We start from the raw sequence: 27,216 nt of genomic DNA, 5'->3' as shown, positions 1-27,216 counted from the left end.
TAATTCCAGTGCTTTGGCAGGTCAAGGCAAGAGGACTGCTTGAGGCCAGGAGTTCCAGACGAGTCTGGGCAACATACTGAGGCCCCATCTCTAAAAAAATTTTTTTAAATAAAAAAATGAGCTGGGGATGGTGGCACATGCCCATAGTCCTAGCTGCTCAGGAGGTTGAGGCAGGGGGTTCACTTGAGCCCAGGAGGTTGCAGTGAGCTATGATCACACCACTTCACTCCAGCCTAGGCAACAGAGTGAGCCCCTGTCTCATTCTGTCGTTTTTTTTTTTAATTTCCAAAATAATGGAAATAATAAAGGAGTAAAAAGGCATCATGAGGCTAGGCCTGCTGGCTCTTGCCTGTAATCCCAGCACATCAGCAGGCCAAGCCGGGAGGATCATTTGAGGTTGGGAGTTCAAGACCAGCCTGGCCAACATGGTGAAACCTTGTCTCTATTAAAAATACAAAAAAAAATTAGCTGAGCATGATGGCGGGTGCCTGTAATCCCAGTTACTCAGGAGGCTGAGGCAGGAGAATCGCTTGAACCCTGGAGGCAGAGGTTGCTGTGAGCCGAGATCACGCCACTGCACTCCAGGCTGGCAACAGAGCAAGATTTTGTCTCCAAAACAAAACAAAACAAAACAAAAAAGAAATATATTGTCTTTGTAATAAAGAAAATGGCTTTATTTTTAAAAAAGGCTCAGATGCTTTTCATATTAGGTGCTAAATATTAACATCCTCAACGGTATGTTAAATAGATAACAATACATTCCTTCAGGGAATGATGCGAAGTTAAACATCGATGAAATATTCAAATACCATATTTTAATAGTCCAAAGACTAAGAAAGAAAATCACTTTTATCTTTACAAGTTCTCCAATTCATATATTTAACTGTAGCTCCTATAAATAAAATAATAAACATTTGGTGGTAATAACAAAATTATTCTTGGGATAACTAGCACTTTTATTTCCATGTGGCCAAAACAGAACAATTTCACAGAAGAAAATTCATGGAATCATACAATTGGAAGAAGCTAGGAGACAATTTAGCTCCACTTCTCACACTACAGGAACATCTTCCTGACCACAGTCAACCAGCCTCTACTTGAATACTTGCCATAACAAAGAACTCTCAAGCTCCCAAAGCCATCAGTCTTTTAGGACTCATTAACTTTAAGGTACTTCTGCCTCATATTGAGTTAAAATCTGTCTTCGGGTACCTTCCACTTAGCGGTCACAGTTCTGTATTCCTGAGTTCAGGGCGTAAATCTAATCCCTCCCGTATATGACAGCACTCAGAACTTGAAATCAGCGCTAATGTTCTCCTTTAAGCAAGTGTGAATTAATGGGCCCTGCTGACCTGCCAGCAGAGGAAAATCATTCATTGCCAGGGTGGTACTGTACTGCTAGCACTATAAAATAAGCCCTCAAAACCCCCTCAAAGATATGTGCTTCCTTCTGAGACATGTTAACCTTGGCTACGAACAGAAAAGAATTGGCCGATGGTGCTAAAGAAAATGTACCTCAGCTGCAGGCTAAGCAATTTCAGTTTTGTTTGCCTGTCTCTCCTGGTGGCTCTTTATATAGCTGAAATTCAAACAGCATTGTAGCTACTTAGAAAATACAGCACAGCTACTCAGAAAATCAACTAAGAATATGTCACGGTTATTACCATTAGCCAGGTTCACAGGTAGTTGCAGGAGATACTAATTAACAGGTTTTAGAACAAACAGAAAATAAAGCACGTGAGCTGTTTTGGTTTTGGCCTACCAGCATTAACTTCCGCTTTCATTTCCTTGATGTTCTGGTTCATCTGTAACTCCAGCTTCGTGATTCGCCCGTGCATCTTCTCCTCTTCTTGCCTTGTTCTCTGACCATCAAAAGTCTTCTTTTGACCCTCTTCTATTTTGTCAAGTCTGGCTGACATCTGGCTGAGCTTCTTCTCCATATCCCTTTCACTGGCTCCCTGAGATCCATGATAAGAACTGCACTTAATCACTCCGAAAACAAATCCGCATTGCATTCACATCAGCCATAATATCGTTTAACAACAATCAGCAAGAAACAGATTCGCAACAGCTGCTTGTTGCCCACCATAATATCCATTCTCCCTTTCTTCCTTAACAGATCCATGATTTTCGGCTGGGTATAAGGTCATTCAAAATAAAGACTACATTTTCAGGCTGGGTGCGGTGGCTCACGCCTGTAATTCCAGCACTTTGGGAGGCCGAGGCAGGCAGATCACTTGAGGTCAGGAGTTCGAGACAAGCCTGGCCAACATGGTGAAACCCTGTCTTTATTAAAATACAAAAATTAGCCAGGGATGGTGGTGGGTGCCTGTAATCCCAGCTACATAGGAGGCTGAGGCAGGAGAATGACTTGAACCGGGGAGGCGAGGTTGCAGTGAGCCAAGATCTCGCCATTCATTCCACTCCAGCCTGGGTAACAGAGTGAGACTCTGTCTCAAAAAAAACAAACAAACAAAAAACAAAACCACTACATTCAATGAGATGTAAGTATAAGTGTATATGGCAGCTTCCAGGAAAAGTTAAAAGACAGCTGATGTATGTCCTTACTTCTTCCTTCTTCCTTCCCTTTCTGGAATTCAGCCAGAATGGCTGGAGCTCTAGCAGCTATATTGAGTTATGAAGATATGGATCACTCTAGGATTGGCAAAAAGTTAAACTGGAAGGATCCTGGGTCACTGAGGACTGAGAAGCTATCACACCAGTCCTGCATTACCTATACTCAGACTTCCGTTATGCAAAATAAAAAATAAGTTTCTATTTCATGAAAGCCACCATTATCCAGGGGTTTACTGTTAGCTATTAAACCAATCCATATATAAACAGTGATCCAAAGACCAAGAATTATTAGTACAAATGTATTAGTATAAATCCAAGTAAGCCAATTAGTAGATGTGATGGAAATATGGGGAAATACTTAAAAGAACATATTTAATATTTTAAATATATATAAAATCCTATAGGAAAATTAAGTCTTTCCTTTCCTTTTTCCTTTCCACATGCTTGGTTTTTATGGGAATCTGTGTCTGCCAGTGAGCTTGGAGGCCAAGACTGCAAACTCCAAGCTGTAAGTGGGTTATGGCATGATACTCCTCTCTTGATGGTGCTCAATGCAGAGTCTGCAATTCAACAGCTCCACATCTGGAGAGAGCAGAGTCAGAGATGTACTGCACCAGTCATTTCAGCTCAATCATCAATATCCAACAAGAGGAAACAGTGCAAGAAAAGGGAAGGGAGACGGAGATGTCATGCTAAATAATTAAAACCAATGAAACTTTGCTTGCCAGGTACTGGTTTGGGAGCATAACAATTTTGAATACTACATACGCAAGACTTTTTTTTTTTTTTTTTTTTTTGAGATAGAGTCTCACTCTGTCACCCAGGCTGGAGTGTAGCGTGCAGTCACAGCTCACTGCAGTCTTGACCTTCCTGGGCTCAAGCTGGATTCAGGCTCAGCCTCCTGACTAGCTGGGACTACAAGCGTGTGTCACTATGCTCAGCTAATTTTTGTGTTTTTTGTAGAGATGGGGTTTCACCATGTTTCCCAGGCTGGTCTCGAACTCCTGGGCTCAAGTGATCCTTCTGCCTCAGCCTCCCAAAGTGTTGGGATTACAGGAGTGAGCCACAGTGCCCGGCACACAACTTTCTTGATATCGTTTTCGAGCAGTTCTACAAACCTTAGCTCTATGAGAGACTGGGATGAAGGAGAAGGAAAATGGGGAAAAAAATGGTGGATTCTGTTTGCATGTTGCACTGTGGTATCTCACATGGAGCTACAGTAGAATGGCGTGATCTGGAGACAGAAATCTATTCAACACCAGGCAAAAAAGCAAAACCAGATCAAGAAATTAAAACAAACAAGAATGAAGTTTGTGATTCTTAGTTTTATGTAGAAACGAAGATGAACAATTTGGATCATTAAGGTTTTAGCTGAAGTTCATCTTAACTGAAAGTACTGAAATTTTCTACTTAGTCTTTGTTAACCAAAACAAGTCAGAGTGTTCTATCTCTTTATGAAGAATACAAAGAATCAATATGAACTGTGGAAATGGATTTTAAGGCAAGAAACAATTGAACAGCTTTAGGTGGTGCCAAATAAATCAGTGATAAATTACTAGGTATTATTATTCAAACAGTGTAGGCCCCCACTGAATAACTTTACTAAATTATTGCTAAACATCAATACCTACACTGTTTTCCTTAACAATCAGGGAAAGCTGATCAATTTTCTGTAAAAGCTCTTTTTCTATCCGTTCTTGTTCCTGTTGCAACCAACTCCGTGCAGATAATATCTGGTTACTGAGTTCCTCAACTGTACCTTTAAATCTAAAAAAAAAAAAAAAATTGCAAGTTAGATGTAAAACAGTTTTTTTATTTTTTATTGTTTTATTTTAAGTTCCGGGGTACATGTTCAGGATATACAGATTTGTTACACCGGTAAACATGTGCCATGGTGGTTTGCTGCATCTGTCAACCCATCACCTAGGTATTAAGCCCTGCATCTATTAGCTATTTTTTCTGATGCTCTCCCTTGCCCCCCCATGCCCCCAGGCCCCAGTATGTGTTGGTCCCCTCCCTGTGTCCACATGTTCTCATTGTTCAGCTCCCACTTATAAGTAAGAACATGTGGTGTTTGGTTTTCTGTTCCTGCGTTACTTTGGTGAGGATAATGGCTTCCAGCTCCATCCATGTCCCTGCAAAGGGCATGATCTCATTCCTTTTTATGGTTGCATAGTATTCCATGGTATATAAGTACCATATTTTCTTTATCTAGTCTATCATTGATGGACATTTTGGTTGATTCCATGTCTTTGCTATTGTGAATAGTGCTGCAGTGAACATACGTATGCATGTATCTTTATAACTGAATGATGTATATTCCTTTGGGTACATGCCCAGTAATGGGATTGCTGGGTCAAATGGTATTTCTGGTTCTAACAATTTTTTTTAATGACATCATACAATATCAATTTCCAACTATCATATTTCTGGTATATATGCCAGCATTAAACTAGGCTCAATCAGAATTACATATTTACCTTTTCTTAGAATTGCACTTAGCACTAAGCTGGGAAGCTGGTAAGGCAGGAGAATACAACAGATAAACCATCTGATGGTGCTTCCTACCCACAAGGAGTATGCGGCACAGTCACTGAGGTGACACAGAGACACAGAGCTGGGCCAGCCGCAGACCCCTGCAGTTCCGAGGGTCCACAATACTCCTGGCTCAGAGGACACAGTGTCTCTCATCTCCTCTTCTAGGGTCCCCTTCTTCCCCAGGCTCTTCCTCCTAGTCCCTTTTATCTCTTGGGACTAGAACCTGGCTCCCTTTCTCTCTAACATTCCCCAAGTTGCCCTCGCCCTCTATGGATATTTCCTAAGGTAAATCAAAAGAAAAATTAAAAGAAAAAAATAAAACCCTCCCATCCTTCCATTCCTCTCCCTTCCCAAATTCCTTATAACTGTCCATACCTGCTACCTCCCTCTTAATTATTTCTTTCCAGTTTTTATTATAATATGTAATAAAATACAGAAGAATGTATGTGATGTAGACATGTGACTTAAATAATGATAACATGAACACCCATTGTAGTAGAGCTACCACTTGTCCTGCAATATCTGTTCTCTTCTTCTTCCTCATTAAGAAGCCCTCAAATGTTAACTGGGTACATGGCTGCCTAGCCAGAGACCACATTTCCCAGGACCCCTTGCAGCGAGATGTAGCCTCATGATGCATAAAAGTCATAAGCACACCTTTCCAGTCATATCTTTAAAAACAAAGCTTCTGCCCTGGACTCTCTCCCTGTCCCAGGTGACTGGGAAGGGACAAGGACTGGAGCCTTGGAAAAACCACACTGAGCTGTGACTGCTGCCTGTCTCCTCTGGACCACTGATCTCCACACTGTTATGTGAGAGCCAGCATGGAAGCTAGCCTGTACCCTAAGTACACAACCGTGAACCCCTGCCAGGACCTTAGAAGACCCAAGTGTACTCTGCGATCACCCCACAACCCAAGAAGTAACCATTAACTGGAACTTATTGTTCTTTATCATTTTATTCTATTGGTTTGGATCCTAAAATAGCATATTTTTCAGCATTGCTTTTTTTTTTTTTTTTTTTTTGAGATGGAGTCTCGCTCTGTCGCCCAGGCTGGAGTACAGTGGTGTGATTTCGGCTCACTGCAACCTCTGCCTCTCAGGTTCAAGTGATTCTCCCACCTCAGCCTCTTGAATAGCTGGCACTACAGGCACACACCACCATGCCCGGCTAATTTTTGTATTTTTGTAAAGACAGGGTTTCACCATGTTGGCCAGGCTGGTCTCCCGACCTCAAGTGATCTGCCTGCCTTGGCCTCCCACAGTGCTGGGATTACAGGCGTGAGCCCCCTCGCCTGGCCAGCATTGCATATTTTCAAATTTTATATAAATGGAACAGTACTAAAGTGTGAGTTTTCTACTCGTTTTTCACTTAACATATGTCTGTGAGATTCATTCATGCTGATTTGTATAGCTGTAGTGAATTCATTTTCAATGTTGAATAATATTCAATTTTATGAATATACCATAGCTTATCCAGTCTTCTGTTGATGGACATTTGTTTTGGTTTGTTTTTATCCATCTTTGCTATTAAAAATAATGCTGTTATGGGCCAGGTGCAGTGGCTTATGCCTGTAATCCCAGCACTTTGGGAGGCCGAGGTGGGCAGACCACGAGGTCAGGAGATTGAGACCATCCTGGCTAACATGGTGAAACCCCATCTCTACCAAAAATACAAAAATTAGCTGGGCATGGTGGCACATGCCTGTAGTCCCAGCTACTCGGGAGGCTGAGACAGGAGAATCGTTGAACCCGGGAGGCGGAGGTTGCAGTGAGCCGAGATCAAGCGCACTGCGCTCCAGCCTGGCGACAGAGCAAGACTCCATCTCAAAATAAATAAATAAAATAAATAATAATGCTGTTACAAAAATACTGATACATAGCTCCTGGTTCACATTTGGGAGAGTTTCTCTAGGGTCTGAACACATCCAGCTTTTCCAGAAAACACCAGACTGTTTTCTAGAGTGGTTGTACTACTTCACATTTTACTCAGCACTATAAAGAGGTCCTGTTCTCCACATCCTTGCTAACACTTTCACATATCTGATGTGAACTTGTGTCCTTTGGATTTTTTCTAACGTTTGGAAATTATACACCCAATTTTATTCTTTTAGAATAGAAATTTTAATACACACATTTAATTTATCAAAGTCTAAAGTTATTCAATGTCTCTAATTTGATCCTGAAAAACTCCGAATAATAATTTCAGAAATCTTCCTCCTCATTTAGATGTTGTCATTGACCTATATTTTAGTTGTGTTTTGATCCTCTGCAAATTCGACTTTAATATTACTGTTTGTTTAGATTTGCCCAATGTTCATCATATTCTTTGCTCATCCTTTCTTCTCATATTTTGGCCCTTCTTTTTGTATTATTTTCTTTGTTTCTTTTTCTTTTTTTTTTTTTTTGAGATGGAGTCTGGCTCTGTTGCCCAGGCTGGAGTGCAGTGGCATGATTTTGGCTCATTGCAACCTCCGCCTCCTGGGGTCAGGTGATTTCCAGCTACTTTCGTATTTTTAGTAGAGACAGGGTTTCACCACGTTGGCCATGCTGGTCTTGAATTCCTGACCTCAGGTGATCTGCCTGCCTCAGCCTTCCAAAGTGCTGGGATTATGGGTGCAAACCACCACACCCAGCCATGAAGGCCGTCTTTTTAAAATTCCATTAGTGTAGTTTTATTAGTACACTTTGAGTTCTTTTTTTTTTTTTTTTTTTTTTTTGAGACAGGGTCTCATTCTGTCACTTAGGCTGGAGTGCAGTGGTTCAATCATAGCTCACTGCAGCCTCAACCTCCTGGACTCAAGCAATTCTCTTGCCTCAGCCTCCTGAGTAGCTGGGACTATAGGCATGCACCACCATATCCAGCTAAAAACTTTGAGTTCTTATTTGTCTGAAAGATCTTTATTTTTCCACTGGCTGACAATCAGACTCTCAGTATCTGAAGGTACCAGACCACCTTCTCACCCTTAATATGGCTGAGGAATCAGCATTGGTCTAATTTCTCTCTCTCCTTTAAGATCTTTCTATATTTGGTGTTCTGTAGTTTTAGAGCACCAAACTGATGTGTCTAGACTTGGTTTTTTACTTATTCTACTGGAATGTAGTTGGCTTTCTTTTTTTTTTTTTTGAGACAGAGTCCTATTCTATTGCCCAGGCTGGAGTGCAGTGGTGTGATCTCGGCTCACTGCTGCAACCTCTGCCTCCTGGGTTCAAGCAATTCTCATGTCTCAGCCTCCCGAATAGCTGGGATTACAGGCCTGCGTCACCACGCCTGGCTAATTTTTGTATTTTTAGTAGAGACAGGTTTCACCATGTTAGCCAGGTTGGTCTGAAACTCCTGCCCTCAGGTGATCCATCTGCCTTGGCCTCCCAGTGCTGAGATTATAGGCATGAGCCACTGCACCCGCCCTGTATTTGGTTTTCTAAGTTTGAGATTTCTGTTTCATCAATTCTGTATGTTTGTCTGCCATTCTCTCTTTTGATACTGCTTCTCCTCTATTCCCTCTATTATCTCTCATAGGATTCTCATTAGGCATAGGTTGGGCCTTCTCACTCTATCTCCTTCTATTTGTGTCTATTGCTGTCACAAAAAATCACCACTGCGAGCTGGCCCACCTCCCCTGCAGCCTCATGCCCCACTGCTTCACCCTCACTCCCTGTTCCAGTCACCCTTGTCATCTTTCAGTTTCTTGCATGTCACATTCCTCCCACGACAGGCTATTCAACCTCATATATTCTCATCCTACTCTTTACATAGCAAAGCCCCATTCACTCTTCAGCTCTCACCTCCAACATCCCTTCCTCAGGAAGGCCCCACAACCAGGCCTGTCACTCATTCTCACAGCACCGCTGAATTAGTTTCCTGTGGCTGCTCTAACTAATTACTACAAACCTGGTGGCAGAAAACAATACAGATTTATTCTCTTACAGTTCTGGAAACTGAAAGGCTAAAATGAGTTTCACTGGCGTAAAGTCAAGGTGTCTGTAGGGTGGGTTCTTCTGGAGGCTCTGAGGGGAGAATAGTTTCCTTGCCTTTTGCAGCTTCTAGTGGCCTCCTGTGTTCCTTGGCTTGGAATTCCTTGCCCCGTCCTCAAAGTGCATCACTGCAGTCTCGTTTCCATTGTCACATGGCCTTCTCTCTTGACTCTGACCCTATTGCCTCCCTCTTATAAGGACTCTAGTGATCACATCAGGCTTATCAGATAAAACCCATTTTAAAATCCATAACTTAATCACATCTGCAAAGTCCCCTTTTGCCGTATAAGGTAATATATTCGCAACTTCCAGGGATTAGGACACGAAGATATTTAGAGGACCATTATTCAGCGTACACAACCACGAACCGAACCTTCAACACAGTTACCACCATTAGCAATAATATAGTAGATGTTCATTTACGTCATCAATTAATGGTCATCAGCTCCCCAGACTAAATTCCACAAGGATAAGAACAGAGTCTGGTTTGTGTTCATTACCCAGATCCTCAGCCCCTAGGCCAATGAATACTCAATACACACTTGTTGAACGAATAGGTGGAAAATTATCCAAACACAAAAAACAATAATTATGTAGGAAAAGTGGCAACATGCTACATGGAAACTTTTCTTTTTAACTTCCATTATTGTTTTCAATTTGTGCAATAAATAAAAACCAAGAGGAAAAAATCGTAGTATTGCATAAACTCATAAAGAACTTTAAGTTTTTTTTTTTTTTTTAATAAATCGATTGCTTACTTAGTGTCCAAAAGCTGAAGCTGGTGGTTACTGTCTCTGTGGGACATCTTCAGTTTGGTGCTCTGCTCTGATATTGACAAGTCCACTCTGTTCAAAAGCTGAGAAATCTGGAAAAGAAACCTTGCTTATAAATATCACATCTAACGTCTTCAGATGCAACTTCAGAAAACATTTAGTAAGCCATATTCTAGTCAATGGCATTAAGATTCGATCTAATTTGATAAATTCATTTATGAGTCTACCTCATCTTTCCACCTCCGTTTTCTTTCTTATATACCCACTGAAAATCAAGACCAGTAGCACTGCCAAAATATTCATCCTGCACTAAGCACTTAATTTTACATATAGTTCTCTGAGGAGCAAGCCCAATTCCTACCCAACACCGCAACTTCTACCAGCTGTCATGATAGTCAACCTTACCTTGGAATTTCTACCATCAGTGTAACGGCTAGTCATAGAAAATAGAATTTTTATTGTTTACAAAATCCATCAAGGTCTCAGATTTACCTCCATAACAAGTCAGGTCACCAGTCAATATAACTTGTAGACTATCTCCCTCCTGTTCCTTTCTCACACCACCTACCCATGTGCCTTGTCTTTACTGAAATTTAACAAAAACCAGTCCTGTGTGAAATTTCTGCCTTTTCTGCAAAAATCAGAATGTTCCATGTTCCTTACTTAAAGATTCATGGTATTTGTCAGATCTAGAAGAAGGAGAAAGAATGTCTCTTTTGATGGATATCTGTACATATTTGACTTGGCTTGGCTATAAAGAAGCTTATGATTTCCTTAACATCTCTTCTCTGGTGTAGTAATTCCATCCTCACTCGTTCTTCAAAAAAGAAATTATTATTGGATTGTCTTTTTATTCTTTTTCATAGTTGTATAATATCTGTATTTTTCACATAAGTAGCTTTATATTCTTATTGGAGATGATTAAGGTATAAATGTATTTAATCCAGTAAGTTAACCAGATGCTCCTATTTTACTGGAATAGTCTCTTTAAACGAACAATAGCAAATAAGGCAGATATTGTGGAAAAAGTCCTAGAAGACAGGCCCTATGATGGCAAAGGGAAACTTTTAAGTGGCCAAAAAACAAACTGAAATGCCAAAAGTTTTGCTTTGTGAAATTAATCTGTGACATTTGAAGTCAAATACTCTCATATTCATTAGCCTGCCTACGTTCTAGCGTTGCCTAATTTTGTTCCACATACAGACTATGTGATGAGGTAGTACATACAATGAGTCCAAGGACATACATTATTTCCTGAATCAAAAATTGGGATGAGTGGCATGTAAAGGAATCCTCGATCACTTACTTGTGAAAGAGATAGCTTTCAAGGTGTCATTTAGAATTTCTGGAATGTATTAGTTGTTCTAGGAGTGTGGTGGTGGGGGGAAGAATTAGGACTATACCAAACAATTTTGGTGGTTTGGTTGCCAGACACACGAAGGGCCACTCTAGTGAAATAGGAAAGGAAGAAGCAAAGAAAAGATGCTTATGATTGGCATAAACCCATGCTAGGTGCCCCAGCTGGTTTCTCCTGTAAGAAATAATCAACACCATGTTATTCTTAGCTAAGAACAAATTACCTGCTTCTAAAAGCTACCTGAAACAGGTCGTACCTGTCCCTCTGCGTCTTTGATTTTCGTTTCCAAGATAAGTTTGGCAGCCTGCTGTTCTTTGTTCAAGTGCTGGAGCCCCTCATAGGTCGTTTTGTGCTCTGCAGAAAGTCTAGCTATGCTGGCATCACATCTGTCCAGACAAAGAACAAAGCTGATTCTTATTAAAGTTTAAAAACAACGCGCAAAAGCTTCCTTACACACCCTGAAATGCAAAACCCACTCAAAGAAACTGCACTATCAATCATTCTTTTGAACAGAGGGTCGAATGAATTCCAAGAGCTGGCCCCCTTATGGTTTTTAAGCTAAACCACAGGGATGTTGCTTAATAAGGCTAGAGATGTAACCACCAAATAAATGAAGTCTTTCCAATGATCATGAGTACAACACTGTATGTGCAGCAAAAGGCCAATACAAAGAGCATAGCTAGTGTGGTGGATGTGGTCTCTCACTCTTCAGTACCACCCCTGCCTTTCGAAGTTGGGGGCCTCCTTGGATTTGGGAGGCAACTTCTACCATGTTGGAAAATATTACTTCTAAACTTTGACTGAATCACTTGTAAGGCTGTATAGCATGAGTAGGGTGTACAGCAGGGGAAGGCTTTGCAGCCAGTTCAAGCTGTAGTAAAAGCTGCTGCCCTGTGGGCCTTGCAACTTGGCAGATCCAATGGTACTCAAAGTACGCGCGGCCGATGAGCTGTGTGGGGCCTCTGTCGAGTCCTAATAGGAGAGTCACAGAATGGACCCATAAGAGTTTAGAGCTAACTAATGCTCTGTTCTGAGACAATATTCCTCTGTTGAGAAGAAGCTGCTGGCTTGCTACTGGGCTCAGTAGAGACAGGATGCCATTAGGTGACTCTGCAATCAGAGCAATCCCTCATGAATACCACACTAGAAGGTGGGCCTAGAACAGCACTCCATCTTCAAGGGGAAGGGCTCAAGCAGGTTCAAAAGGCACAAGTAAGTTACAAGAGCCCAGATTCCCACCATGGCATCTATTCCTGCTACTGCACCAACTCTCCTTCAATCCATGCCTATGACTTCTTCATCTTCTCCCTCCTGCTGCTTGGGAGGCTGAGGTTGAGGCAGGAGAATTGCTTGAGCCCAGGAGTTCAAGGCCAGCCTGGGCAACATAGCGAGACCCTGTGTCTACAAAAAGATAAAATGATTATACAAAAACAAACAAACAAACAAACAAAAAAACCCGTCGCTTCTAGAAGAGTTCTTGATGACCAGCTGGACTGAGGGAGAAAGTCAGGCCTGGCTTACAGATGGTCACACCCAGTATGCTGACACCTTCTGGAATAAGACTGCTGATGCTTCTATGTCCACTCAGGAGTAGCCCTAAAGATTGTTAGGAAGGCAGAATTTCAAACAATACATTGGGAGATTCATTTTGCCTGGAATAAGAGATGGCCAGACATTCAAGGAAAGTGGCTAATGGTTAGAGACTTAGGAAAAAAACTAGAGGATTAGTGACAAGGAAAAGAGTTTATATAAATGGATCATTCTTAAGTGACACAACATTTTTGCTCCTTGTAAATGCTCTTTGTCTCGTAGGGACTGAAGCCCCAAACTATACTTCCCAGACGTCCTTGCCAGAAGGGTTCTGAGTTGGATTCTGACAGTGAGAGGCATTTATATAAGACTCAGAAGGTAGAAGAGGAGAACCCTTTATTCTCTCCTGTCAGTCAGTGGTGGGCAGACACAGGGGCGAACTGCAGATGTGAGGTGTACATCCACTTCCAGGCACACACCATCCAGCAAATCACTTACTTCCATGCTATAGGCGGCTAAGATGATCAATGACTCCTTTCTGAGATTTTTTTTTTTTTTTCAAGACAGAGTCTAACTCTGTTGCCCAGGCTGGAGTGCAGTGGCGCGATCTCGGCTCACTGCAACCTCTGCCTCCTGGGTTTAAGCCGTTCTCCTGCCTCAGCCTCCTAGGTAGCTGGGATTACAGGTACACATCACCACACCTGGCTAATTTTTGTATTTTTAGTAGACACGAGGTTTCACCATGTTGGCCGGGCTGGTCTCAAACTCCTGACCTCAGGTGACCCACCCGCCTCAGCCTCCCAAAGTGCTGGGATTACAGATGTGTGCCACTGCGCCCAGCCCTTGCCTTAATAATTCTAGACTAGACATAGTTGAAGATAGAATCAGTGGATTCAATGATAGTAGCAAGGAACTCACTCAGAATGCAGTGGACAGAGATTAAAAACATGAAAAAATAGTTAAGAAACATGGAAGTCAAATACAGGGATGTTAACATAAGTCAAAGAGGAGTTCCAACAGAAGGAAATAGAGATAATGGCAGAGAAGCAATATTTGAGGTGTGAATGCCAACAATTTTCTAAAACTGAAGAAAGACATGAATTTTAAGATGTTCAATGAATACAAACTGGGATAAGTAAAAATAAATAAAGCATGGGGAAATTCAGATAACCGATGATAAATATAAAACCTTAAAAGCTACAGTCTAAAGAGAAGTAACCTACCCAAAGCTACCAAAAACTGACAATAAGACTGACAGCCCACAATAGATATAGGAGACAATAGATATCAGAAGATAATGGAGAAACATCTTCTAAGTATTGAGGGTAAATAACCTATCATCCAAGAATAAGTACAAAATAAAGACTGTTTTTCTAACATGCAAGGATTAAGAAATACATCACCCACAAGCCAATACTGAAAAAGTTACTAATGAACGTACTTCAGTAAAAAGAAAAGAACACCCACAAAGAAGGAGTAGGGTGCAAGAAACAATGGTGAGTAAATGGATAAAATTGTGGTAAACTTAATTTATTATTGACTCTAAAGAAAGTAAGCTACCAGCTCAATTATTCCAACTTTCTTATAGACTCTCACTTTGCAACAACTGTTCTAGAATGTAAACTGCATGCAGGGAGACATTATATATGCCTTTTTCATCACTAAAACCCTAGTTTTATTTATTGCCTTGCATATGGTAGAGGCTTAATAAATATTTGTGAATGAATGAATATAAGGAAATATTTACTATGTATTAGGTACTGTACTAGATACTTGACAAATATTATTTCATTAATCCTCACAAATCATTCCCATGTCAATGATGATTTAAAATAATGCCAAATATAGACCCCGATTTTTTATTTTGAGTTCATAATTTTTTAGCAAAATATTATTTAAATCATATTTGGGGAAAGCTGAGGTTTTTAAAATACTATGAAATAAATAATATTATAGTTTTTTAAAAAGACATTATTTTCCAGTCCAAACATAAGCTTCCTAGATAAACACTATCAGGTATCACTACATCAGACCAGTTTCATCAACTTTACAAAGCTGTTTGAGGGACAGACTGTGTTTTACAATGTAGTTTGAAAAGTCTCAAAAGTATTCCGAAGCTTTCACTAGCTATCACTTGGCTTCAATGCTGTATCTCACTTGGAAACACAAGTACTATAACATAAATTTCTATTAATACAACAGTGGCTAGGGTGGGCACAGTGACTCACACCTGTAATCCCAGCACTTTAGGAGGCCGAGGCAGGTGGATCACTTGAGGCCAGGAGTTTAAGACCAGCCTGGCCAACATGGCAAAACCCCATCTCTACTAAAAATACAAAAATTAGCTGGGTGTGGTGGTGCACGCATGTAATCCCAGCTACTCTGGAGGCTGAGGCACAAGAATTGCTTGAGCCTGGGAGGCGGAGGTTGCAGTGAGCTGAGATTGCGCCATTGCACTCCAGCCTGGGTGACACAGTGAGACTCTGTCAAAAAAAAGAAAATTAGTGGCTAAATACATTGACTTATAGTACATAGATGTAGCAGAATACTCCATATCCAATTAAAAACTGTGCTAGATCTATGTGCATACTGGAAGTGTCCATATATTATGTGGAAAAACTTATGTTGCAGAATAGTATACATAATACTTTGTAAAGTTAAAATCACACTGTAAAGTAACTTATTAGACTACAAACCATTGTATCATTGTAATAATAAACTATTATCCTATTATTACTTATGAGAAAAGTCTGAAAGGACAGACAACAGACTGTTAACATTAGTTACCTCTAAGGGTAAAACACAGCCAAGAGATGGTAAGGCTTTTTTTTTTTTTTTTTTTTTATGAGACAGAGTCTCACTCTGTTGCCCAGGCTGGAGTGCAGTGGCACGATCTCAGCTCACTGCAACTTCCTGAGCTCAAGCGATTGTCCTGCCTCAGTCTCCTGAGTGGCTGGGATTACAGGCACCCACTACCAGGCCCAGCTAATTTTTGTATTTTTAGTAGAGACAGGTTTTCACCATGTTGGCAAGCCTGGTCTCAGAACTCCTGACCTCAGGTAATCCACCCGCCTTGGCCTCCCAAAGGGCTGCCACCACTCCTGGCCAGTCTTCATTTTTATTTTGTATATTTAATTGCATTTCTGATTCTTTCCTACCAGCACACATCCCTCGTGTACTTTTGTAAAAAAAGAAGCAGGCTGGGTAGGGGACACACAGAAGAGCACAAGGTAGGATACCAAAGACTCCCATCAGAAAACACGCCGGCATGGTGGCTCACGCCTGTAATCCCAGCACTTTGGAAGGCGAGGTGGGCAGATCACCTGGGGTCTGGAATTTGAGACCAGCCTGGCCTACATGGTAAAACCCCGTCTCTACTAAAAAATAAAAAAATACAAAAATTAGCCTGGCGTGGTGGCAGGCACCTGTAATCCCAGCTACTCGGGAGGCTGAAGCAGGAGAATCGCTTGAACCCGGGAGGCGGAGTTTGCAGTGAGCCGAGATCGCGCCATTGCACTCCAGCCTGGACAACAGAGCAAGACTCTGTCTCAAAACATACACACACACACACACACACACACACACGCACACACACACAGTGAAGTCAACTCTGGTTTTCTTATGTTAAAAATAATGTTCTTATTCTAATATGTTTCAGAAAAAAAATACATGCATGAAAGAATAACACAGTAAATGTGACATTGTTAACAATTGGTGAATTTTGTAATTTTTTATAAATTTAAAATTATTTCAAAATAAAAATATATTTAAGATAAAAGGAGGAAAGGAATATTGCTATTCCATCTAGGGTTAAATCAAAGACATCATTCCTGTCTTAAAAAAAAAACTCATAAAAGCCTCAGGGCTCTAATATAGCTGTGTATATGGCTCAACAGCTTTAGTTAAACAAGAATTTGCAATGAATCTAACCGGTTTTCCTGTTCATCCTTAATGCTTTACATCATGATGAACTATAATGTACTCATTCCAAATTTTCCCTTTTTGGGTCTTTGGACAGCTGTTATCTCCCAGGTACAATTCCAGGTTGTGGCCATCAGGTAGGTGGCAGAGTGACTCTATTGCTAGGCTTACCTAGTCACTGGTGGTCAGAAGTCCATCTAGAGAGTCCCAAACGTCTAACGGGTATGACTTGGGTCACACGCTGATGCAGAACTTCTCTGTCAGCATATGACATAGTGGTATAGCACACCAAACACAATGACATTTAAAACTTCAATTTGGTTGCTCATTTTCCGTATTATTGTAATTTTTGTATGTATACATAATTATTATATATATGTATCATTAAGCCCTTTATAGCTGGCAGTTATTTAATTATAGTACCATCAGACTATAGGACAATTTATGTCCCAGGGCATTGTCAAAAATAGTATAGCAATATGCTAGCAATTAAAGGAGCCTAAGATTTGGGTGTGATATCAACAGAGGAAGATAGCCTAATAAAATGTCAGGGAAAGAGACAGTCAAAGAGAGCCCTTCCAAAACCACTGTCATTTGCAAATGATTGTGCCCATTTCCCAAACTCTACTGAGGAATGACATCAGAGGCTTCATATTGCAGGGTAAACAGACATCACTAAAAGAGTCCATTCAAGTTGCTAAACAAATAAACATGCAAACAACCTCAAAAACAAGCTTAGGGGGCTTGTATCCAGAGTTGGTACAATATATTATCTAAAATGGCCAGGAAAATGTGAACTATACTCGGGGGAAAAAACAGGTAAACCAACTGCCTTTAAGAGGACACAGATGTCAGATTTTAAAAAAGAAAACTTCAAATAGCTAATATAAATACAGAATGAGCAAACATAGGATGATTGAAACCACACTTTTAAAAGTAAAGGAATGTATAATAACAATGTTTCTTCAAATAGAAAATATTAATAAAGCTATAGAAATTAAAAAAAGAAAAAGAAGAACCTAATGGAAATACTGGAATAAAAAATTGATAGAGGGGCTCAACAGAAAATGTGAATAGGTAGAACAAACACTAGTGAACTTGAAAATAAGTAGCTAGAGATTATGCAGTCTGATGAACAGAGACTAAAAAAAGAAAGAAAGAAAAATGAAGAGAGTCTCCAAAAAAAAAAATGAGACACCAATAAATGCACCAACATATGCATAATGAGAATAATAGGAGAGAAGATGCCAGGCATGGTGGCTTACACCTGTAATCCCAGCAACTCGAGAGGCTGAGGCAGGAGAAATGCTTGAGGCCAGGACTTTGAGACCAACCTGGGCAACACAGTGAGACCCTGTCTCTAAAAATAAAAATAAAAATACTTAGCTGGGCACGGTGATGCATGCCTACAGTCCCAGCTACTCAGGAGATTGAAGTTGGGGGGGGGGCCGCTTAAGCCCAGTAGTTTGAGGTTACAATGAGCCATGATCTTGTCACTTCACTCTAGCCTGGGTGAAGAGTAAGACTCCAACTCAAAGGAAAGAGAGAGAAACAGAAGAAAAAAGAGCATAAAAAATATTCAAAAAATAATGGCTAAAAACTTCCAAAATGTTATGAAAAACATTAATTGATACAAACAAGTAGTTCAACAAATTCCAAGTAGGGCAAATACCAAGAGATCCATACCAGACACATCATGGCCGGGCACGGTGGCTCACGCCTGTAATCCCAGCACTTTGGGAGGCTGAGGCGGGCAGATCACTTGAGGCCAGGAGTTTGAGACCAGCCTGGCCAATATGGTGAAACCCTGTCTCAACCAAAAATACATAAATTAGCCAGGTATGGTGGTGCATGCTTGTAATCCCAGCTACACAGGGGGCTGAAGCATGAGAATCGCTTGAACCTGGGAGGCAGAGGTTGCAGTGAGCTGAGATCACGCCACTGCACTCCAGCCTGGGCAACAGGGTGAGTACCTGTCTCAAAAAAAAAAAAAAAGAAAGAAAAAAAGAAAAAGACATAGACAAAGAGAAATATTTGAAAGCAGCAAGAAAAAAAAAATCCTCACATACAAGGGAACTAGAATAATATTAATAGCTAATTTTTCATCAGAAATAATTGAGACCACAAGGCAGTGGATGACATATTCATGGTGCTAAAAGAAAATAAGCTGCCAACCAAGAATCTTACATCCAGTGAAACTACTTTTCAAAAAAATAAGGCAAAATAAAGACATCCCAGAAAAACAAAGAATGAGAGAATTCATTGTTAGAAGACCCCCCCTAGAAGAAATACCAAACAAAGTTTGTCAGGCTAAAAGCAAGTGCCCCAGATAGTGATTTGAATCCTCATGAAAAAACACAGGGCCTGGGTAAAGGTAATTATGTAATTATAAAGAGCAAGACAAATGAATATTTTCTCTCCTGTCATAATTGATTAAAAAAGCAATTGTTTAAAATAATTTGCATACAATTGCATTGTTACATACATAGAACAATGCATTGTTACATACATAGAACAATGCACATTACATTACAAATTTAACATATTTGATAATAACACAAAGGAGGTAAATGAGCAAAGCTGTATTGGGGGTAAGGAAATGACAACAGATGGTGTCATTTCAACAAAATACTAGCAAACTGATCCTGCAATATAAAAAAAGGATTATCTATCATGACCAAGTGAGATTTATTTCAAGAATGCAAATTTGCTTTAATATCAGAAAAGCAATTAGTGTAATAAATCTTATCAATTGAAAAAAGGACAAACCCCACATGATCATCTCAATAGGTGGAAAAAAAGCATATGACAAAATCCAATACCCTTCATGATAAAAACAGCCAACAAACTAGGAAACTAGGAAAAGAAAATCTTTCTCAACCTAATAAAGAGCATACACAAAAAAATCCACATTTGGGCTGGGCGCGGTAGCTCACACCTGTAATCCTAACACTTTGGGAGGCCGAGGCAGGTGGATCACTTAAGGTCAGGAGTTTGAGACCAGCCTGGCCAATATGGCGAATCCCCATCTCTAACAGAAATACAAAAATTAGCTGGGCATGGTGGCAGGCGCCTGTAATCCCAGCTACTCGGGAGGCTGAAGCAGGAGAATCACTTGAACCTGGAGGGGGCGGAGGGTGCAGTGAGCCGCCCCTCTTCACTCCAGCTTGGGCGACAGAGCAAGTCTCTGTCTCCAAAGGAAAAAACAAAAATCCACACCTAACATCATACTTAATAATGAGAGTATGGATGCTTTCTCCTAAAATAAAAAAAAAAACAAGACAAGAGTATCTGCTCTCACCACATTTATTCAACATCGTACTGGAGGTTCTAGTCAGGGCAATTAGGCAAGAAAATGAAATAAAATCCAGATTGGAAAGTAAAAAGTAAAACTATCTCTATTTGCAGATGGCATGATCCATATGTAGAAAATCCTTTTAAACATCCACTAGAAATTATTAGAAGTAATTAATGAGTTCAGCAGGGTTGCAGGACACAAGACCAATATACAAAATCTACTGTACTTATCTAAGCGGCAATAAAAAACCAAAATGATTTGCTATTTACAGTAGCATCAAAAAGAATAAAATACTTAGGAATAAATTTAAAGAAGTGTGAAATTTATACTTTTAAAACTCCAAAATAGTGTTGAAACATATTAAAGATGACCAAAATAAATGGAAAGACACCCACATTCGTGGATCCAAATACTGAATTTTGGGGCCAGGCATGGTGACTAACACCTGTAATCCCAACACTTTGGGAGGCCAAAGTGAGAGGATCACTTGAAACCAGGAGTTCAATACCAGCCTGGGAGAGACCCTGTCTCTACAAAAAATGAAAAAAATTAGTCAGATGTGGTGGCACACGCCTGTAGTCCCAGCTACTTGGGAAGCTGAGGTGGGAGGATTGCTTGAGCCCAGGAGTTCAAACTGCAGGGAATTGTGATCATGCCACTGCATTCCAGTGTGGGCAACAAAGGAAGACAATGTTTCTAAAAAAATTTTTTTAAATAAAGACTTATTTGTTTATTTTTTTTTGAAACAGGGTCTTGCTCTGTCACCCTGGTTGAAGTGCAGTGATATGATCATAGCTCCCTGCAACTACAGGCATGTGCCACCATGCCCAGCTAACTTATATTCATTTTTTCATAGACATGGAGTCTTGCTATGTTGCCAAACATGGTCTCATACTCCTGGTCTCAAACTCCTGGCCTCAAGCAAACCTCCTACCTTGGCCTCCCAAATCCCTGGGATTACAGGCATGAGACACTGAACCCACTGAAAGACTTAATATTTTTAAAATGGCAATATTCCCCAAAGGGATCTACAGATTCAACACAGTCCCTATCAATATTCCAACTGGTTTCTTTGCAGAAATTGACAAACTGATCTTAAATTTTTTTTTTTTTTTTTGAGACAGAGTCTTGCTCTGTTGCCCAGGCTGGAATGCAGTGGCGCAACCTCGGCTCACTGCAGCCTCCGCCTCTCAGGTTCAAGCGATTATCCTGCCTCAGCCACCCGAGTAGCTGGGATTACAGGTGGCCACTACCACACCTGGCTAATTTTTGTATTTTTAGTAGAGATGGGATTTCACCATGTTGCCCAGGCTGGTCGCAAACTCCTGATCTCGTGATCTGCCCACCTCAGCCTCCCAAAGTGCTGGGATTACAGGCGTGAGCCTCCATGCCTAGCCTGATACTAAATTTCTTCTTCTTCTTCTTCTTTTATTATTATTATTATTTTTTTTTTTTTTTTTTTTTAAATTTGAGACAAAGTTTTGCTCTGTCACCCAGGCTGGAGTGCAGTGGCACAATCCCAGCTCACTGCAACCTCTAGGTTCAAGCAATTCTCCTGCCTCAGCCTCCCCAGGAGCTGAGATTACAGGTGTGTGCTACCACACCCAGCTAATTTTTGTCTTTTTAGTAGAGATGGGATTTCACCATGTTGGCCGGGCTGATCTCAAATTCCTGACCTCAGGTGATCCACCCACCTTGGCCTCCCAAAGTGCTGGGATTACAACCATGAGCCACTGCACCTGGCCTGATCCTAAATTTCATAAGGAAATACAATGGACCTAAAACAGCTAACACAATCTTGAAGAAAAAGGATGAAGTTGGAGGACTCACACTTCTCAATTTCAAAATTTACCACAAAGCTATAGAATCAAGACACTGTGGTACCAGCATAAGAAAAGAATTGAGAATCAATGGAATAGAATTGAGAGTCCACAAATAAATCTATATACCTATTTGCCAAGTGATTTTCTTTCTTTTTTTTTTTGAGATAGAGTCTTGCTCTGTTGCCCAGGCTGGAGTGCAGTGGCGAGATCTTGGCTCACTGCAACTTCCGCCTCCCAGGTTCAAGGGATTCTCCTGCTTCAGCCTCCTGAGTAACTGGGACTACAGGCGCTGGCCGCCACACCTGGCTGATTTTTGTATTTTTAGTAGAGACAGGGTTTCACCATATTGGTCAGGCTGGTCTTGAACTCCTGACCTCCTGATCTGCCTGCCTCGGCCTCCCAATGCGCTGGGACTACAGGCATGAGCCACCGCTCCTGGCCGCCACGTGATTTTCAACTAGGGTACCAAGACCATTTGATGGGGGACAAGAATAGACTTTTCAACAAATTATGCTGGGATAAATAGATACCTACAAGGAAAAGAATAAATTTGGAACCCTACCTTATACTATATACAAAAAAATTAACTAAAAATGCATCAAACGCCTAAATGTAAAAGGCTGAAACTATAAAACGTAAAAAGAAAATATAGGCATAAATCTTTGTGACCTGGATTAGGTAAGTTTCTTAAATATGACACCCCAAACACTAGCAACTGAAGAAAAGATAGATGTTAGATATAATCAAGATTAAAAATTTTTAAGTTTCAAAAGACACGAGGAAATGAAAAGACATCCCTTAGAATGGGACAGTAATTTTTCAAATCAGATATCTGATAAGGGAATTATACCTAGAATATATAATTTTTAAAACTCCTACAGCTCAATAATAAAAAGACAATTACCCAATTTAAAAATGGGCAACGAATCTGAATAAATATTTTCCTAAAGAAGAAATGCCAATGACCAGTAAGCACATTAAATGATGTTCAACACCTCAGGGGGATGCAATCAAAACCGCAATGAGCTACCTCTTCAAACCCACTGGGATGGCTATAATCAAAAAGATAGAAAACAACTGTTAGTGAGGTTGTGAAGAAATCGGAAACCTCAGACACTGCTGGGGGCAATGTAAAGTGGCGGCCACTTCGGCAAACAGTCTAGCTGCGCTGTTCCTCAAAAGTTGAATATAGAGTTATCATGTTACTCAGTATTTTCATTCTAGGTACATATCCAAGAGAAATGAAAACCTATGAGCACACAAAAACAAATAGACAAATGTTCACAGCAGCATTATTTAAAATAGTCAAAAGTGGAAACAACCCCAACGTTCAACTGATGAACAGGTTTTTAAAACACAGTACACAATGAGGTACTATGCAGCCATAACAAGGAATGAAGTGCTGATACATGCTACAACATGGATGAACCCTGAAAACATGATGCTAAGTGTCAGAAGCCAGAATCAAGGGAACACATTCACTCGAAATGCTCAGAAGAGGGAAATCCATTAGACAGAGAATGTAGGCCTGCCACGGACTGGGGAACTGGGGAGGCTGGGGAAAAATGGGGAGTGACAGTTAACAGGTATGGGGTTTCTTTTTGGATGATAAAAACGTTCCAAAATCGATTGTGGTGATGACTACATGACTGTGTGAATATACTAAAAACCATTGAATTGTGTGCTTTAAGTAGGTGACTTACACAGTATGTGAATTAGATCTCACTAAAGGTGTTCAGAGAGAGAGAGGAGAGAGAGAGAAAGGAGGCCATGTATCAGGCCTTCAGGTCTGATCAAGTCCTGTTTAGAACACGGTATGCCACATGAGCTAAATGTGTATCTCACCTTTAGGGAGAACTTCCCTTTGCCCTTCTGAGCTGGATTACAGGGGAAAAAAATCAAGGCCCATTTGCTACTAATTACATCACCAATGGACCCATAAAAACTATAAAATTAAATATGAAATAATATAGCAACCTAGTATCTTAAGAATACCACTTAAAATGGTCACACCCCTCCAATACAATTACATAATCAATACAAGAAAGCCAAGAAACTTTTCCAAAGAATTTTTATTTCACATGAATTCATTTCAACAGTCAAGTCTCATCAGCATTCTAATATAGCCAAAAAACAAAGCAAAAATATCTAGTACTCATAACAAACATTTTTGATGCCTTTAGAGTGAAAGTTTTTGTTACAGGGAAGGAACAAGTTGGGTAGAGAAGTTGATAAGATACTGAAGAATATAAGATTCCTGAAAGTATTTTAAAATAATTTTTCTACTTTGTATTAGAACCAGAATCATAAGGACAACATCACTGCTCTTGCCCCTGAGATGATAAAGCTACCACTGGTTGCAGGCCCTTTTCATCGCACGCAGGGCACCAAGCCTCTCACATGTGTTCCCTCACTTGATCTTCACCCGCAACTCAAGTGGCTGCGAAGACCCTCAAAGTCCTCCTGAAGTCCCTACTCTGTCCTGTAGCTCGCAAGCTCTTCTAACTCCCTGCTGTTCTGAGAGGTATCACAGAGCTGGCATTTATTTTAAGCTCAACTGCACCAATAAGGAGTCAAGGTTTTCCAGTCCTATTATAGTGAGTTTCCAGGTCATTTCTTCGTCCAAATTGATGATGAATGTTGAGTATCTACTGTTTTGCAGAGACTGTTCCAGGCACTTAGCTATAGAGAGTTAACACATCTGGAACCCCCCTCCAACATAGTAAAGGCAGCAAAGTGAGGAAGACAACAGAGAGACTCAATAGAGCAGTGAGTGCTAGGAGAGCTCTATGGAGTGGGGGTGTCAGGGAAGACTCCCAGAGGGGGTGACACTTCAGCTGAACTTTAAAGACTGAAAAGAAGTTAGAAAAGGAGGAGGAGGCCAGGAGCGGTGGCTCACACCTGTAATCCCAGCACTCTGGGAGGCCGAGGTGGGCGGGTCACCTGAGGTCAGGAGTTAGAAGCCAGCCTGGCCAACATGGTAAAACCTCATCTCTACCAAAAATACAAAACTTAGCTGGGCGTGGTGGTGAGTGCCTGTAGTCCCAGCTACTCGGGAGGCTGAGGCAGGAGAATCGCTTGACTCCAGGAGGCGGAGGTTGCAGTGAGCCGAGATTGTGCCACTGCACTCCAGCCTGGGAGACAGAGTGAGACTTGTCTCAAAAAGAAAAAGAAAAGAAAAGGAGGAGGAAAGGCATGCTAGGTACGAGAACAGCATGTACAAAAGTGTAGCAATAGAAGAGCATGGTTTATTCAGGGACTAAGAAAGAGTTGATCACTGCTGAAAGGTACAGTGCAAGGGTAGAGAGAGGAGAGGGAGTCAACAGGGTGTCATCACCAAGGATCACACTAAGGAGACTGGAATTCATCCTGATGAGGACAGAAAACCACAGAAGGAGAGTGATCAACCTGTCCCCCATCCAATCCTTGCAGCCCTCTGATATTAGACAGATCTTTACCCAGCAGACTCAAATACACATGCCCAGCATTCAAGGCCCTCGACATGTTGTCTGCACAAACACACCCTAACATTACTCCTCCCTGCTCCACAGGCCTTGCATGCTGGAGGTCCTTGTTCTTTCTTCCACCCGACTCCTTGCAGACCACCCTCATTGCCACCTCAGGCTGACGGGAAGTGCCATTTGCTCCTCAGCTCCAGTGCTGATACGTATTAATGTGCTTGGCTGTTAGGCCCAGCAGAGGGCAGAAGAGGCCCATAAATACTTCGGACAAATTTGTCCCAGCCAGATAGAAATAGCCCTAGACACAGTCCTGGTACAGTGCTTCCCAGACTTTCCCATGCATACGAATTCAGGGATCTTGTTAAAATGCAGATTCTAACTCAGTAGTTGCAGGATGGGCTGGAGACAGTACATTTCTAACAAGCTCCCAGGTGATGTTGAGGCTGCTGGGCCATGCAGCACACTTTGAGAAAATAGCACTTTTCATACTGAGGTGAAAGATCTTTTTTCTAAGTTTCCAATCTTTCCCAGACCAATACTTTCAGAAAATAAAATAAAAATGAATAACAGGAAAAATTAAATTTCCAAAATGACATACAAACTATGTCAACTTTATATTATCGGATTCAATAAACATAGTATTACCCTATCAAATTACAAGGTCAGCTGAGTGAGTTCTCCCATCATTTCTTCCCATGAAGACAACACCAATTGCGTCACAAAAGAAACTCATGCACCCTCACAACCAGGTTTAACTCCTACCACTGGATTTTATGGCCAAAGCAGGGAGGGAATGTACTAAAGGAATGCAAGGCATTTGCTTTGGGGCTTCATTAATATATTCCCCACTATAATGGAGTTTATAGAAAATGGTTTTTGATGAGCAGAGACCCCAACATTTGAACACCTACCTTGCCACTCTTCCTCGAAGATCTCCCATACCGGAGAGCTGGCGCATCTCCAGGGTCTTTAAGGCAGAATTAGTTCCATAGCTAATGTTGTCCCGGGCACGAATCTGCTCCTGGAGTACCTGGGCAACATAAAAAACACTAAGGGAGTCATCTAAGAATTCACACGCTTCCACAAAAGCATTTTAAACTTTTGGCAAAAGTAAGAATGTTTAACTCCGTCTTTCATAAGACTCCTTTTCAACAGTCACCTGATGCACACTTAAACAGAGAACTAGGGGGCCTAGACAGAGAGAGACCTTAAAGGCTCCTCCCAGAGCAAGTCCCTTTATTTACCATTAAAAACTAAGTTCCTTTAGTTTTAGTATTTCTTCCTTAGTAATGAAGCCATTTTCTTTTTCTTTTTTCTTTTTTTTTTTTTTTTGAGATGGAGTCTTGCTCTGTTGCCCAGGCTGGAGTGCAGTGGCACAATCTCAGCTCACTGCAACTTCTGCCTCCCAGGTTCAAGCAACTCTCCTGCCTCAGCTTCCCGAGTATCTGGGATTACAGGCATGTGCCATCACACCTGGCTAAGTTTTGTATTTTTAGTAGAGGCGGAGTTTGTTTTAGTAGAGATGGGGTTTCGCCATGTTGGCCAGGCTGGTCTTGAACTCCTGACCTCAGGTGATCCGCCCACCTCGGCCTCCCAAAGTGCTGGGATTACAGGTTTGAGCCATGGGCTACTTTGATACAGGCATACAATGTGTAATAATCACATCAGGGTGAATGAGGTATCCCTCACCTCAAGTATTTACTGTTTCTATTACAAACAACCCAATTATACTCTTTTAGTTATGTTCACATGTACAATTAAATTATTATTGACTATAGTCACCCTGTTGTGCTATCAAATACTAGATCTTATTAATTCTAACTATTTTTTAATACCCATTAATCATCCACATTTCCACCCCACCCCCCACTATCCTTCTCAGCCTCTGGTAACTATCATTCTACTCTCTATCTCCGTGAGTTCAATTGTTTTAATTTTTAGCTCTCACAAGTGAGTGAGAACAT

The 27,216-nt window shown here is 40.9% G+C and overlaps 1 protein-coding gene across 2 annotated transcripts in view; it reads right to left on the bottom strand.

Annotated features, from left to right (window-relative positions):
• Positions 1-27,216, bottom strand: part of FAM81A (family with sequence similarity 81 member A) — an 84,672-nt gene that overhangs the window by 5,037 nt on the left and 52,419 nt on the right. For both annotated transcript variants that reach the window (XM_002825506.4, XM_063716169.1), the window contains exons 4-8: positions 26,164-26,282; positions 11,476-11,605; positions 9,848-9,954; positions 4,209-4,344; positions 1,763-1,958 (exon numbers count right to left, since the gene is read on the bottom strand). In XM_002825506.4, the coding sequence (XP_002825552.1) occupies positions 1,763-1,958; positions 4,209-4,344; positions 9,848-9,954; positions 11,476-11,605; positions 26,164-26,282 (688 nt within the window). The remainder of the gene's footprint in view (positions 1-1,762; positions 1,959-4,208; positions 4,345-9,847; positions 9,955-11,475; positions 11,606-26,163; positions 26,283-27,216) is intronic.

This window comes from Pongo abelii, chromosome 16 (genome assembly GCF_028885655.2).
Source record: "Pongo abelii isolate AG06213 chromosome 16, NHGRI_mPonAbe1-v2.0_pri, whole genome shotgun sequence".
Taxonomy (NCBI): domain Eukaryota; kingdom Metazoa; phylum Chordata; class Mammalia; order Primates; family Hominidae; genus Pongo; species Pongo abelii.
The sequence above is the reverse complement of the archived record's forward strand: the minus strand, read 5'-3'. Positions and strand labels throughout refer to the sequence as shown.